We start from the raw sequence: 16,527 nt of genomic DNA, 5'->3' as shown, positions 1-16,527 counted from the left end.
CATTAGAGAGGAAGTTACTCTAATGAGTGAAGATTATTTCTGAGGGGAAAATGAGAAAAATGTGTGGTATGGAAGTTAGAACAGTAGAACGATAGAAGACTGAAAAAATGAACTGATTGTTTAGGTTGTGGTGCTTGGACTTGGGGTAAGAGAATTATATGAGGAAAAAGTTAAGATTCTGCGCTTAAACGATAGAACGCACGGTACGGTGCACTTAGACCAAGAATGGGGAAAAACTAAAAAGGAGAGAAGAAATTCTGAAAAAACACATTGTCAGTGGGTGAGATATACAGTAATAGCGAGGAACAATCTGTTTTGCACAGGTGTATACTGTACATTTTAAACCGAAAGAGGGGGTGGGGTGACAACAAAACAAAGGGGATAAAAGCTGCATAAGTATTAAATCATGGAAATTAATAATTTAACTATGACAAGCAATAAATAGAATAAAATTAAAGAAAATTAATAAATGAGTTTTAATGCAGGTTCGCCCTGCGAGCCCATATGTTTCCTTGCATATGTTGGTTGAACTGATAAGGAAAGAGTGATAAAGTCATAAAGTGCTCAAAGTGTATAAAATGCAAAAAGTGTATAAAGTGATAATGCGCACAACTATAAATGGTGGAGTTAATGCATCCGGAGGTTATACAATAGGGATGTCAGTTAGTGGAACAGACTGCACTAGGCACTATCCTTGTGAGGATGGGAGACAAAGCAAGGGGCACAACAGGGTTAATAGGGTCACCTACCCCGGGCAAGGATCTCATTCCTCATTTGTGAACAGCCTCTTCATCAAGAATGTCCCCGCGCTGCCCCTGGCTGTTTGACCACCTGAATGTCATGACTAATAGAGATTACAGCATTTAAAAGGCTGGGAAGGGGAGTGTGCTCACTTTCCCCCCCGATCAGGACCCCCAAGACATAATCACGGGGATCTAATCGATGCCATGGCAACCTGATGTTGTGATGACGACCTTTGGGTCAGCCAGCTACAGCAAACCTGTTAGACCATGCCAGGAGCATGGTCTTAGATGCTTGTGTCAGCCCAGCACTGAAAGGTATAATGTATTGCAATGCTGGTGCATTTCAATACATTATACCTGTGATCAGAGTAATAAAAGTTAATGTCCCATTTAGAGACTAAGGAAATAAGGTTAAAAAAAATTGAAAAAATATTTGTTAAAAATCAGAAAATAAAGATAAAAAAAATATAATATTATACCAACAAATAAGTATATTTATGTGAAAAAAAAATATGAAGAAAGTGCACATACTTGGTATTGCTGTGTCTGGAACAACCCGATCTATAAAACTGTCACACGAGTTAACCCTTACAGCGAACACCATAAAAAATGTAGAATAAAGTGCAATCAAAAAGTCACATGCAAATAAAAATGGCATCAATGAAAACATTATCTTGTCCCACAAAAAAGAAGTTGCACTATAGCTCCATCAGCGAAAAAATAAAAAAAGCTATAGCGCTCAGAATACAGCAATACAATTTTTTTCAGTAAAATTGTTTTTATGGCATAAAAGCAGATAAACAGAAAAAAACAATATAAATGTGGTATCGCTGTAATTGTACTGACCTGAAGAATAAAGCGGTCTTACCACTTTTATGACAAGGTGAAAAGCCTAATAAATAAACACAACACTTGTATTAACCTTAGAAAACAAGGATACTGCTGAACAGAGGTTAAACAGAGTCTGGAGTAACTCTGATGCCTCATTATAGTGAATGGATCCATCTGGGGTTTCACGTGAATCACGTATTATGGAGATGTAGATGGAAACTCTACTGTAAGTGCACAGCATAGAGCACAGGATAAATGTGAACTGATCCATAATGTTGTGTACCCCTAATTGTCATAAAATAGCATTCAACTCAACCCACAAAAGCACAAGTTTCCACTCAGGTCCATCATCTGTTAAGGGAAATATAAAGGGCATCTACACTACTGGTAGCAAAAAGGCTCTGGTAAAACGCTGTGGCTCCCCTCAAAAAAGAAATCAGTAAAATCTGCGCTCCCAAATCCAAATGTCCCGTCCCTTCTGAGCCACACAATGGGCCTAAACCGTTAATGTCTACATCTGAATACAGTGTGATATACGGCAAGACAGGCAGCGGAGTAGATGGGGAGAAAGTGCTCCCTTTTCTCCGCAACTGTGATCCGATCACAAGATCATATTACAGTCGGATGACACTCGTCTCACGCTCGCAGCAGAAGGTCATTAGCAAATTGCTTCCCATGCTCTCACATCACAAGCTATGCGCAACTGGAACCAAGGTCTTATTCTGAAGCAAGAAATACAGATACTCGTCAATATGTTTAATATTTCTTTTTTTTTCAGCTTAGGTGCCAATAAAGAAGAAACATGAATTACTTACTGCCAACGATGACACTAGTTGCTTGTAAGTTATAGAAAATAAGGATAAAATTGTCTTTATAAATAACAGACATCAACAGGTCTTGTATTTATTGATATACATTCATTCATGATCCTTGAAAATGGATCACTTGTACATTCCCCATGGAATTTCCATGGTTGTAACCCGTATGGCAATCTTATTGATTCACAGGTCACTTTTCCACCATGATCACATTACCAATGCTATTACTATGTCCATATTATGTACAGTTTACCTTAAAATTGACTACAAAAGTAATTTCCTTAAAGGTTTGTTCTTAATTTCAGACATGGGAATTGTCAGATACCGTATATATAAGCTTGATTTTGAAGCTGGGCAGGATCACTGGTGACTGTTGTTACCTCCTAATACAAAGCAAGATGTAGCAAAGAGCTTACTCGCTAGACAGCACTAGTGGTCAGTCTCCTAGGCAACTATATGTAAACATTGTTAAAAATTATTAAAGAGATAGTTCACTACTTAGCTTTACTAGCCACATCGATATAACGTTCCCACACAATGGAGCCCGGCATTGCTCCTACTTGCGGCGCTCTGCAGCGAAGGAGGGAGCGCGTGAGATACAGGGCTGTGATGAGCGATAAAACTCCGCCCACAGCCCAGTCACTCAGGGAGACTGGGTTCTGCCTCGGTGATGTCGGGTCAACTGAAAGTTGACGTGACATCACTGGAGCCCACGGGTCAAGCGATGGGGATGAGCAGACCGCAATAGCACCACTCAGAGGCACTATTGGCAACACAAGGTATTTGAGAGAAAGCCTTGTTTCTGAACGTTATATCGATGTGTCCAGTAAAGCTAGGTAATGAACCACCCCTATATTATCTCAAGAACGGCTGAACATTTTAATGGGAGATTCCTTTTTCTATATGAGTAAGTTACTAGGGTCATCTCTTTGCTGTTTGAAAGGGATCTGTGTCTACTAAAAGGCTATTTTGGAGGATAGCTATGGTACAGGCATATAATGTGTGCCAGCTGTACAAGGTTGCAGTCATACACTTCATGGAGAGATGGCTGAGCAGAATTTTGGCACTATCTTTATGCTTTTCTCACTAACAAAGCCATGCTAAAAAATACATGTATCTTGACTCTTTTTTTTCAGTACTGCAGGCATGCAGTGCCCAGAAAATTACCAGGTTCACAGCTTGCTGGATGGGTCGTGGTCCAACACTCCGGTTAGACTGCCGTTATATAAACATTACCAACAATCATTTGCGCTATGAATTCCGTCTGAAGCGTAGAAAAGAACCTGAGATCATCCTGAGTACCATAAACCTTAATCACTTCAATGACAAATATCATAACCGTGCCAGTGTGTATACAGAACGGGGCCTAGTGCAGCTGCACATTCAGCGATACAACACCTCTGATTTGGGCCAGTATACTTGCACTTTAAACATTCCTCAAGACCTCACCATCAACCAAACAGTGTCCATCAATGTCAGTAAAGGTAAGTTGGGAGCTACCTTCAGCCAATTTCTGTGCTTCACTGTATACGTCAGAAAGAGAACAATTATTATAGTAAGTATATGGGGTCCTCCAACCTTACTTTGACAACAGATTCAGGGAATAGGAGGATCGGGCCATTGGATTAAAAAATGCTTGATCCTGGGATTAGGGAATAGCTTCTCTCCTCTCTCCAATAAGAACATATGAAGTCACGGCAGAGCTGAGCCAAACACATAAATTAGCTGCCAGCCATATACTCGTTTGGTGGACAGCTACAATATGTCATCATGCATGCTCAGCTTAGCCATGCAAACTGCCTTTTCACAGATAAAATGGATTTGAACTCTATAGTTGTCTATTGGAAGTAGCAACCCTAAAGGTCAATATCAACCCTTTAATGAGCCTTGCCATATGACTTAGCATAAAAGCCAAACCACAATCTCACTTTGAGATACATATTACAAGGTGTTGCCCTTCCTCAGCAAGAGATCTGTTTGATTGTATGAAACACTTCTGACAGGTTTAAGTAACGTTTCTCCTTGTGGAAAGTGGCAAGCATAAGGAGGAAGCTTATAAGCCATGCAATGCTCCTCTGGGAAATTAAATACACAAATTGCCTCTTCAGAGAGGAAGATGACTTGAGCTCTAATGCCATCTATTTGAAGTAACTATCCTAAAAGTCAATATCAACCCTTTTAACAAGCCATGTCATATTAGTTAGAATTGCTTAGCCAGGAGTGCATATGTTTTCAGTTAGAAAAAGGCAGTAAACTGCTGTTATATCCCTGTGGAGTTTGCATTTCTCCATTAGAACATAAGGCTCAGCAGATGAAATAACTGATCCTTAAAGGGCAGATGTCGTCCAAAAATAAAAAATCAATAACTGAAAAAATGTAAAGTATTAATGTTTTAATGTTTTGTATAAATATTATTATTTGTTTATAATTGAGCAAAATATAAAAGAAAAATTAAAAAGTTTGATATTTTTCACTCTTAACCACTAGGGGGAACAGCTGCTGAATTCCTGTTGTAGAGCTACTGTAGAACTAGCTCACATTACAACTGTAGTAAAAGTGGGTGGAATCTGCTCTCCTGTGTGTGATGTCGCCTCCCCCTCCCAATCTGGGTGTTTCAAAAAAAGATAAGGGAAGATGAAGTTTAGGTTCACAGTGCGGAGCCATTTTGTTGGTGACCACAAAGTGAGCTTAATGTCTAAAGTGTCACTAAGGACAGCTGCATAGTGCTCCCCACATAGCACTGTACCAGCAATGCTCTGCTGCACGCACGCCTACCCACAATGCTCTGCTTCACGCCTACCCGCAATGCTCTGCCACACGTATGCCCGCCCGCAATGCTTTGCTGTATGCATGCCTGCTCGCCCGCAATGCTCTGTTACATGCATGGCCGCCTGCAATGCTCTGCTGCATGCATGCCCGCCCACCAGCAATGCTCTGCTGCATGCACGCCTGTGTATACCGCCCCACTGTATACCGCGCTCAGCTATATACCACTGTATACTGTGCTCCTCAGTATACTGTGCTCTGCTGAGTTGAGTAGCGGAGGCCCGAGGTGAACACACGAGAGCGGCGGTAGCAACGGCGGTAGAGGGGGGAAAGCAGGGGGGGCCGGAGAGGGTAGCAGCGGTCAGAGGGGGGGTAGCAGCGGCGGCCCGGCGCTGGTACTCACACATCCCGAACGGATGACAGTGGGAAAGTGCAGCACATAGCGCCACAGAGATGTCAACTATCTCCTCCCTCTGCTGTGATCTGGACAGCCCCAGGGGCATGTCCAGCTCACAGCTGGGAGCTCTCCTGTGTTAAGTCTAAAGGGTACTTTACATGCTGCGATCTCACTAGCGAGATCGCAAGAGATCGTATCCGCCCGCATCAGTTGTGCGACACGGGCAAATCGCTGCCCGTGGCGCACAACCAAGTTAGTCCCCGTCACACGGACTTACCTGCCCTGCGACATCGCTCTGGCTGGCGAACCGCCTCCTTTCTAAGGGGGCGGTTCGTGCGGCGTCATAGCGACGTCACACGGCAGGCGTCCAATAGAAGCGGAGGGGCGGAGATGAGCGGGACGTAACATCCCGCCCACCTCCTTCCTTCTGCATTGCCGGCGGGACGCACGTAAGGAGATGTTCGTCGCACCTGCGGTGTCACACACAGCGATGTGTGGTGCCGCAGGAACAAGGAACAACATCGCTAATAAGCAGAGAACGATTTTTAGTTTCAGGACGACCTCTCCGCGACAAACAATTTTGACCGCTATTGCAATCGTTTAAGGTCGTTCGTACTTGTCACACACTGCGATATCGTTAATGACACTGGATATGCGTCACAAACACCGTGACCCCAACGATTATTCATTAACGATATCGCAGAGTGTAAAGCCCCCTTAAGAGTAAGAGCGTGACTATCAGATCCATTGCCCAGGGCGCTGCCATATTTAAGGTGAGTAACTGTAGCAAATCCAAGATAGCAGCCCCCAGTGTGTCAGTGAAACTAGAATTAAATAAAAACTAAATAAACAGTGAATTTAATTTTGTATTAAAAATACTTGATTTCATAATCACTATTATTATTACACAAGTAAAAAAATGCGACACCTTCCCTTTAAAGGGAATTTGTCAGTAGAATCTTCACTCCTAAGCCGTCTATATGGGTATGGAGGTCTTAGGAAGTTAAATAAAATGATACTTTGATATCTGTGAATCGATGTCTTATTTCGGAGAATCAACATTTTTCTAAGTATGAAAATGAGCTCTTAGGGGTACTTTGCATGCTGCGACATTGCTAGCATCGGCTAGCGATGCCGAGCGCGATAGTACCCGCCCCCGTCGCACATGCGATATCTTGTGATAGCTGTCGTAGCGAACATTATCACTACGGCAGCTTCACACGCACATACCTGCCCTGTGACGTCGGTCTGGCTGACGATCCGCCTCCTTCCTAAGGGGGCGGGTCATGCGGCGTCACAGCGACGTCACACGGCAGGCAGCCAATAGAAGTGGAGGGGTGGAGATGGGTGGGACGTAAACATCCCGCCCACCTCCTTCCTTCCGCATAGCCGGTGGAGGCAGGTAAAGAGAAGTCCCTCGCTCCTGCGGCTTCATACCCAGCGATGTGTGCTGCCACAGGAACGAGGAACAACATCGTACTTGTCGCTGCAGCGAAATTATGAAAATGACCGACACTACACAGATCACCGATTTACGACGCTTTTGCGATCGTTTATCGGTGCATCTCGGCTTTACACATTGCGACGTCGTGACTGGCGCCGGATGTGCGTCACTTTCGATTTCACCCCGACGATATCGCAGTAGCGATGTCGCAACGTGCAAAGTACCCCTTAAGGTCTATGGGCAGAGACAGATCTCCCTGAGAACCTGTCTCCAGAACATATTTCCAAAGAAAGGGAGCGTTACCAGTGTGAGATATGTAATGATCACAGTCTGATGTCCTGATTTTGCTGCAGAGCTGTGTCTGATTACAACTAACACAGTAAAGCAGAGCTCAAATTTGTCTTAGGCCAGCGTCACACTTGCGATTGACTCACACAAGAGCAATGCGAGAAAATCTCACAATGCACTCGGACCAATGTTAATCAATGAGGCAGCTCCTAGATGCTTTTTTTTATCAGCTCAAATCGGACCGAGAAAAAAAATTGCAGCATGCTACGATTTCTAGAGTTTTTTAGGCGAGTCTCTCCAATGCAAGTCTATGGGTGCGAGAAAAAAAACGGATGTCACACGGACGGCACGCGGACCATCCTAGTGACATCCGTTTTTTGAAACACAATTCTATCATGTAGCAGAAAACACTGTAAATGCTCCTGTACATGACTGTAATGACTAATAGCTGATGAGGAAAAACGGATCACATACGGATTAAATACGGATTGCTCACGGACTACAATCATGAGAAAATCACAGACTCGCATTGCAATTGCACACGGATCAACACTCGGACAGCGCTCATCCTACTCAGGCATGAGAATCGGACTGATTTTGCAATCGCACGTGTGACGCCGGCCTTACAAGTACATCTGCAGTTGTAGCTCTCCTCTCCTGCTGTCAGCTCACTTGTGCTGCCTCTCCCCCCCCGCATTGGCTATCTTTGTGATAGTAATCTAAAGAAGTGTCAGCTGTAGTCAGGCAGAGCAGTCAGTGCTTACATGAGGACATCTGCTACTGTAAATGTGTTATAATAAGGCAAACCTTATATATATATTTCATTATGATCCTGGTACAGTGATACAGTACAGCAGGCATCGAGTGATGAAGAGGGTGAATATGCATTCACTTAATTAGCCATCACTCCTGTTCTGAGAGTGATAGCGTGTATGTCTCTGCAGCTGTCACTCAGCTCATGAGAGATACCGAGGATTGTAGTGCAATCCTTGGGCACTAAAGGTCCAGTCACACTAAGCAACTTACCAGCGATCCCAACAACGATAGGGATCGCTGGTAAGTTGCTAGGAGGTTGCTGGTGAGCTGTCACACTGCGACGCTCCAGCGATCCCACCAGCAACCTGACCTGGCAGGGATCGCTGGAGCGTGGCTACACGAGTTGCTGGTGAGCTCACCAGCAACCAGTGACCAGCCCCCAGTCTCCTAGTTACAGCACACATCAGGTTAATTAACCCGATGTGTGCTGCAGCTAAATGTGCACAGAGCAGGGAGCAGCGCACACTGCTTAGTGCTGGCTCCTTGCTCTCCTAGTTACAGCACACATCGGGTTAATTAGCCCGATGTGTGCTGCAGCTACATGTGCACAGAGCAGGGAGCAGCGCACACTGCTTAGTGCTGGCTCCTTGCTCTCCTAGTTACAGCACACATCGGGTTAATTAGCCCGATGTGTGCTGCAGCTACATGTGCACAGAGCAGGAGCCGGCAGCACAGGCAGTGAGAGCGGAGGAGTCTGGTATCAAAGGTAAATATCGGGTAACCAAGGACAGGGCTTCTTGGTTACCCGATGTTTACATTAGTTACCAGCCTCAGCAGAAGCCGGCTCCCTGCTCACTGCACATTAGTTGTTGCTGTCTCGCTGTCACACACAGCGATCTGTGCTTCACAGCAGGACAGCAACAACTAAAAAATGGCCCAGGACATTCAGCAACAACCAACGACCTCACAGCAGGGGCCAGGTTGTTGCTGGATGTCACACACAGCAACATCGCTGCTACGTCACAAAAGTTGTTCGTTACCAGCGATGTTGCTAGCGATGTTGCTTAGTGTGACGGGGCCTTAATACAGCAGAAAAATATAAGACACCCCCCAAAAATAAGAATTAGTGCATTTTTCAAAGCAGAAAAGATTATAACCCCCTGTCTAATTTTCAGAGAAACAATGTAGAACTGTCTTCATTACATGTCTCCCACTGGTAATGCCCCTTTAATTTAAAATAATCTTTGGAGAGAGATTCTCAGGGAGATCTACAATATGTCCAGCCCAAATATCTTAACAGCTTATTTTTACATTAAGAAAAATGTGGATTTCTCTGGACTAAGACATCGGATCACAGATATTAAAGTATCATTTTATTTAGCTTTGTGTGACCTACGTGCTCATATAGATGGCTTAGGAGGGATGATCCTACTGACAAAATTCCTTTAAGTCATTAGACTAATGTTGGGTGATTCCACTGATACCAGCAGGGATGGCCAACAGTTTATTGTGTATAGGGGTGTCTTGTTTCTCCCCAGACAGATGATGTCAGGGGAAATAGACATCTGGCATGTCCAGTTTTGGACTGCCAATCCATTTGTTCTCAATGAGATGAGCCAGAAAGGTCTGATATTGACTTTCTCATTGAAAATACAGGAGCACTCAACAGAATGAGCATTCCTGTGTATGAGAGAATCAGCAAGATAGCTCCTGGCTGAACCATTGTTCAAACCATCATTTGTTCAAAAGCCATCTATAGTGTACAGTATGAGGCCCCTTAGATCTTTATAGAGCTTTCTTTTATGTTATGCTGCACTCTGGAATTCTTAAAGGCTTAAGGGTGCTTTACACGCTGTAAGATCGCTAACGATATATCGTCGGGGTCACGGTGTTTGTGATGCACATCCGGCGTCGTTAGCGACATCGCAGCGTGTGACAGCTAGGAGCGATGATCAACGATCGCAAAGACATCAAAAATCGTTGATCGTTGACACGTCACTCCTTTTCATAATATCGTTGGTGGTGCATGCCGCTGGTTGTTCGTCATTCCTGCGGCATCACATATCGCTATGTGTGACACCGCAGGAACGATGAACATTTCCTTACCTGTGTCCACCACCAATGAGGAGGGAAGGAGGTGGGCGGGATATTCCACCCGTTCATCTCCGCCCCTCCGCTTAAATTGGACGGCTGCCGTGTGACGTCGCTGTGACACCGCACGACCCGCCCCCTTAGAAAGGAGGCGGTTCTCCGGCCACAGTGACGTCGCAGGGAAGGTAAGTCTGTGTGATGGGTGTTAGCGATGTTGTGCGCCATGGGCAGCGATTTACCCGTGTCGCACAACCGATGGGGGCAGGTACGCTTGCTAGCGATATCGATAGCGATATCGTAGCGTGTAAAGTGCCCTTTAGTGCAGCACCAAAAAAGTCAGTTTTGTATATCCATCTTTACATCTTATTGACTTTTGTAATTAGCTTTATTATTCACACCCTGCACTTCTCCCTATCCTGCTAATCACTGAATGTGTTTTTTTTAATTCATTTCATGTCATGCTTGGTTTAAGAGATGTCTTCACATGGCAGCGATGCAGGAAACTTTAGTAAGTAACTGCAGCACTGCTCTCTGATGATGTCTTGTTGCAGGTGGAGTGATAGACGCTGCGGGCAAGTGCGTGCAGCACCAGCCTCCTGTAACGTCATGTTTAAGACTCCTCTCAAATGAAATGTCACAGGAAGTACAGTAAAAAAACAACACATTTAGGGTTTACCTAGATAGGGAAAAGAGTATGGTATTGTATAATTACAAAAGTGGTTAGTACATCAGGATAGAGATTTAGAAAGGACATTTTAGTTTCAAACAGGCCATTAATAAAAGCTTGTCACAAAGTATTATGTAGTGTGACCTTACACAGTGATTCTGTGTATACAGTGGGTATGGAATGTATTTAGACCCCTTTAAATTTTTCTTTTCACTCTTTGTTTCATTGCAGCCATTTGGTAAATTCAAAAAAGTTAATTTCTTTTCTCATTAATGTACACTCTGCACCCCATCCCCCATCTTGATAGAAAAAAAAACAGAAATGTAGAGCTTTATGCAAATTTATTAAACAAGAAAAACTGAAATATCACATGGCCATAGGTATTCAGACCCTTTGCTCATTATTGAGTAGAAGCACCATTTTGAGCTAGTACAGCCATGAGTCTTCTTGGGAATTATTCTGTATCTTCCTAGAAGCTGTGAATCCAACCGCTCTAATTATCAGTCCCTTAGATAACTGTATGATTGTACTCACTCCTCAAAGCATCAACAGATAGTGTTAACTCAGCCCAACGATGACTTGTAGGAAGACCAGGAGAAACGCTGTAGTTTTCTTCTAGAATCTTGTATTGAGTACAAAGTAAAGGCAGGTGAAAAGGAATAATCTGTACAGGGTTATAGACATGTGTCTTCAGCAATGGTTCCTCTCTAAACTAAACTGAAAGAGAAGGGAGGAGCTTTCCATACAGAAGCCAATTAAGGGAGGAATATAGGGACAAACTTTATACAGTCTAAATCTACCTAGTAACAAAAAGGAATTTCCTGAAAGGAGGAAAAATATGCAATGCAAGAAATATATACAACAGGTTGTTCCCATTCATGGGACACAACACTCCCCGTCTGAAATCATCTGATTTCACAAGTCCTTCTACGACGTAAGGAGTCGATCCTGTCCCTCGATGTCACGAAACCTGTAACGAGAAAAGAGACAAACACAAAAAATGCAACGGTAATGCACTGGATTCAAGTCCATGCTTGGTTGATGACACATAGTCCTTGCGTAAAATGAAACAGTAGAAAAATGGAAAAAATGAATCCAAGTTCAACAAACCCATCTTCAGATTGGGGAAGCCAACTCTTCCTCCAACCCAATAATCCAACGGTAAAGTTTTAATCCAAAGGAAAAGTTCAAGGTTCAATTGGACACGGACAGTTGTGTCTCAGTACAGCAGGGGTAAGGAAAGGTACGCTCCCTGCTGTGGCAGTATCCAATGACAAAGTTAGTTCATGTAACGTCCTCCATCGGTAAAAGTAGCACGAGTTCGGTGACTGGATGAAAGAAGATTCGGGTTGAACTGCCCTTTGTCACCTTCCCTTCTACCTTCCGGGTCTTTCCATCATCGCTGAGTACAGCCTTGGTGATGAGTCCCATTGGCCACTCGTTGCGATGAGCCTTTCTGTCTTTCAGCAAGACAACGTCTCCTACTTGCAGGTTAGGAGATGACTTCTGCCATTTGTGACGGCTTTGAAGCAGATACAAATACTCAGTCTTCCACCGATGCCAGAACACGTTGGACAGATGTTGTACTTGCTTCCATTGACATCTGAAAATGTCCTTTTGATTGAAGTCCCCAGGAGGGACTGAAGCAGCTCCAATTTTCTGTGTGAGGAGTGTGGCTGTAGTGAGAATCATAGGAGAGGAGAGGTCTGGCGTTTATTATAGTGGAAACCTCTGCGAGGAAGGTCACCAGCACTTTGTGGGTGAGATGAAGGTTGTGATTTAATAGCATGGAATCAAGAATTCTTCGTGCGATTCCGATTATGCGTTCCCAGGATCCACCCATGTGTGAGGAGTGTGGGGGATTGAACACCAAGGTACAGCCATTTTCAGCCAAGAAGTTGTTTAGCTGCAGCTCCTTACAAGCCCCTGTGAAATTAGTTCCACAGTTAGACTGGAATTGTTTGGCATATTTTTTGTCGATGACACCAGGATGATTCACGCACATGTGCCAGCCGTGGCACATTGAAGACTTGTAGAAACAGTGAGCAATGTGAATAAGACAAGCTACGGCTCGTACCTCAGATGACCAACTTGAGAACCGCTCGAAGCGATGAGGTCTCAACTTCTGTTTTGATGTTACTGAAGTGTAGCGAGCGGAGACGATTGGTCTAATTTCCTTGTCGGATTCTGGTTATTATTATTATTATTATTATTATTGTTTATTTATAGAGCACCATTGATTCCATGGTGCTGTACATGAGGGGGTTACATACAGAATACATATACACGTTACAATAGACAGACTATCACAGAGGGAAGAGGGCCCTGCCCTTGCGGGCTTACATCCTAAAGGATTTTGGGGAGGAGACAGGTGGGGTGTAGGTTGGGCGGCAGCTCTGCACGGTGGTGGGGCGGCAGCTCCGCACGGTGGTGGGGCGGCAGCTCCGCACGGTGGTGGGGCGGCAGCTCCGCACGGTGGTGGGGCGGCAGCTCCGCACGGTGGTGGGGCGGCAGCTCCGCACGGTGGTGGGGCGGCAGCTCCACACGATGGTGGGGCAGTGAGGTCATTGTAGATTATAGGCATTTCTGAACAGATGAGTTTTCAGGGTCCGTTTGAAGTTTTCAAGTGTAGTAGATAGTCTGACGTGTTGAGGCAGTGAGTTCTAGGAGACTGGGGATGCTCGGGAGAAGTCTTGGAGTCGGTTGCATGAGGAGCGAATAAGAGAGGAGGAGAGAAGGAGATCTTGGGAGGACCGGAGGTTACGTTTTGGAGTGTAGCGAGAGATTAGTTCAGAGATATATGGAGGAGACAGATCAACTCGTACATGTTGCCGGCGTAGTTATCGCAGGTCTCCTCATATAAGATACTTGGAGGTGTCAGCCACATGTTGTTGCCGAGTTTGAATGCTGCAGTGAGTCTCATTCCTCGGTCAGCTGGGTTTTGTTCGGTGGGAATGTGGTGCCACTGTTCGGCATGATCTCTGTCGAGGATATTTTGCGTAATCTCGACAAAGTGTTTCTCTATCTCTGGTTGTCTTTTCAAGGTGCGTTTTAGAGAGGAGAACCTTGCGGTTGCTTGCTGGGAGTTGTTTGGCAACCTTGGCCTTGGAGACCGAAAGGATAATGGGGCTACCCAACTGTTAGAGTCGTTTTGAGAGAACTCTTTATCCATAATCTTTATGAATTCTTTGTCTTCTCTCATCGGTGCCAACTTGTTGTCTTCATTTGTAGACTCAAACACTGTTGACCCGTTTCCTATGATCACCCAGCCTAAGTCGTAGCGCTGAGCGAATGGCGCGTCGTGTGGCCCATTGATTTGTTTACGTACTTTGTGTAGCCGGAGGATGTCCCTTCCAAGCAGAATAAGGATGTTTGCACTATGATCGAGAGCTGAGATCTTGCTGGCGATAGTTCTCAGGTGAGGGTGGTGAAGAGCTGCCTCAGGTGTCGGAATCTCTTCCCGGTTAGCCGGTATCTGGTTGCACTCGCCGAGTGTCGGTAGAGGTATCTCTACGGTATTTTCAAGAGGTGAGACCACGGGCTCTTCTTCCGCAAGCTTCTGAGATGCCGCTGCAAGTACCTAGTGTGTAAGGGTAGGCATTTCCTTTTAAGCCGAACAAGTCGAAGAGTTCAGTCCTGGAGAGAGACCTGTTGCTCTGGTCGTCCAGGATGCTGTACACCTTCACGGCCCTTTCTGGGTGACCTTTGGGATATACCCTTACTAGGCATATTTTTGCAAAAGACTTGTCCCAGAGATCTTTTCCGCAGACTTCGGTGCACGAAGAGGAAACTGTGAGGTGGTTTGCAGCTTGGCCTGTACTCTCTCCGCCATGCCTTGTGGTAGGAGAAGGTGTAGGTGCAGGATCAGGCTGAGATGGGTGGAGCGCTTGTATGTGATCTGTGCTGTCACACTCCATGCACTTAATTGTAACCTTACAGTCCTTGGCAAGGTGTTCTGTATAGGCACAACACCTGAAACATACCCCAAACCTTTTCAAGAGTTCCTTTCGTTCTGGGAGGGGTTTCTTCCTGAAGCCAATGCACTTCTTCAGAGGATGTGGCAGTTTGTGAATAGGACACTGGCGGTTCGAATTTTCTGGCTTCCCGCCTTCATTGCCCTTGTCTGGTGCTGACGTTGGTGTAGGTGGTAGAAAATCGGTCTTTTTGACTGATACTGGGCCCCTACGTTTTCTGTCATTTTGATGAGTGCTCTCATATCTGGGAGCTGGTGAAGTGGAGCCGGTGGGTTCTCCACAGGTGAAGCTGGGGTCTGCCTTACGTTCCACGATGCCGTTGATGAACTCGCAGAAGTAGGAGAATGGAGGGAAGGAGACTTGGTGCTCTTTTTTATAGTTTGTTCCTACCGTGGTCCACCTTTCCTGCACGTTGTAAGGTAACTTGGTGACTATGGGTTTCACCCCACGAGCGGTGTGCAGGTAGCTGAGGCCAGGTAGGTGTGTGTCTGTTTTGGCCAGCTGGAGCTCGGACAGCAGGTCGCTGAGTTCCTGGTACTTTGAAGCATGCTTGCCAGATATTTTGGGAAGGTCGTATAGTTGTTTCAGCAATGCATCTTCAATTGCTTCAGGACTGCTGAAGCCTTTCTCTAGTCTGTCCCATGCGGTTGCGAGACCAGTTGTTGGGTCGCTGATGTAGACGGATCTGAGTCTCTTGATTCTTTCAGCAGACTGTGGCCCTAGCCACCTGATTAGCAAGTCCAGCTCTTCAGCAGCTATAATGTCGAGGTCACGCGTTGCGGTTTTGAAGGCACACTTCCACCCTCTGTAGTTTTCGGGCTGGTCATCATACTTTGTGAGACCGGTGTTGGTGAGTTCTCGGCGGATCATGTACCTCACAAAGTCGGACATGTCTGATCTTTCTGACATTTGGGGCACATTTGCTGACTGCGTGGTGCTGGTTGCGTGGTTCGTAGCTTCTTGGTTCGGGAACATGGGAAAGTACGGAGTGGCGTAGGCGTTTAGACCAGTGACCGCTGGTTTGGTGTGTACAGTCTCTGTTGTATGCGGGGCTGGAACTACACAGTTGTTGGGAGTGTAGTGCCTTGCCAGCATGTTAGGTTGCTTGTAGACATGGGCATACGGAGGTTGCTGATGCGCAGGGTGTGGCTGTGCATTGGAATATGAAGCAGGTTCAGGCTTGAAAGTCTGAGGTGCATTGCACTGACCTGGAAGGCTGGAAGCTGTAGGTGGATCAGTGTCTTGAAGCTCTGGAGAAGTGTTAGCGCTGACGGGAATGTTGATGGTAGTTGGCAGTTCGTCAGCTTGGCTCAGCACGTAATCTCTTGAACGCTTAAGTGAGACTTCTGTGTCGAGATCACACAAACTGGCGCTGCCCTCTTGGCTCCCACCCAGAGCATGCTCAAAGACCTTTAGCCTTGCCATGGCCGCCACATGTTCACATTCCTTCTGAAGGGCTTCAATTTCTGCTTCCTTGCATGCAGATTCTGCTTTAATCTCTGCTTCTTTGCGTGCAGATTCTGCTTTCATCTCTGCTTCTCTCTGGGCGAAGATGGCTTGTACTTTTGTTGTTTCTGCTTCAGAGCGCGCCTTTATGAGCTGCTCGTTGAGCGATGAGCCTGATTTGAGTGAGTGCCTTGAGCTCTTAACGGACCTGGATTTGTAAGATGCCGCTCCTGATATTTGCGCAATTTTTGCTTCAGTCTCGCTCACAATGTCGCGCACAGTTTGGTCTCGTTCAGCATTAAGCTG

General features: G+C 45.4%; 1 protein-coding gene across 4 annotated transcripts in view; it reads left to right on the top strand.

Moving 5' to 3' along the window:
- THY1 (Thy-1 cell surface antigen) overlaps window positions 1-16,527 on the top strand; it is a 70,139-nt gene that overhangs the window by 14,951 nt on the left and 38,661 nt on the right. For 2 of the 4 annotated variants that reach the window (XM_075328982.1, XM_075328981.1), the window contains exons 2-3: window positions 2,353-2,413; window positions 3,529-3,876. In XM_075328982.1, coding sequence (XP_075185097.1) covers window positions 2,377-2,413; window positions 3,529-3,876 — 385 coding nt within the window. In that variant the 5' untranslated portion in view covers window positions 2,353-2,376. The remainder of the gene's footprint in view (window positions 1-2,352; window positions 2,414-3,528; window positions 3,877-16,527) is intronic. The other 2 variants (XM_075328983.1, XM_075328984.1) reach the window with 1 other exon arrangement.

The sequence above is a fragment of the Anomaloglossus baeobatrachus genome, chromosome 11, assembly GCF_048569485.1.
Source record: "Anomaloglossus baeobatrachus isolate aAnoBae1 chromosome 11, aAnoBae1.hap1, whole genome shotgun sequence".
Classification (NCBI taxonomy): Eukaryota; Metazoa; Chordata; class Amphibia; order Anura; family Aromobatidae; genus Anomaloglossus; species Anomaloglossus baeobatrachus.
Note: the sequence above shows the minus strand (reverse complement) of the source record. Positions and strands in the feature narration are given on the sequence as shown.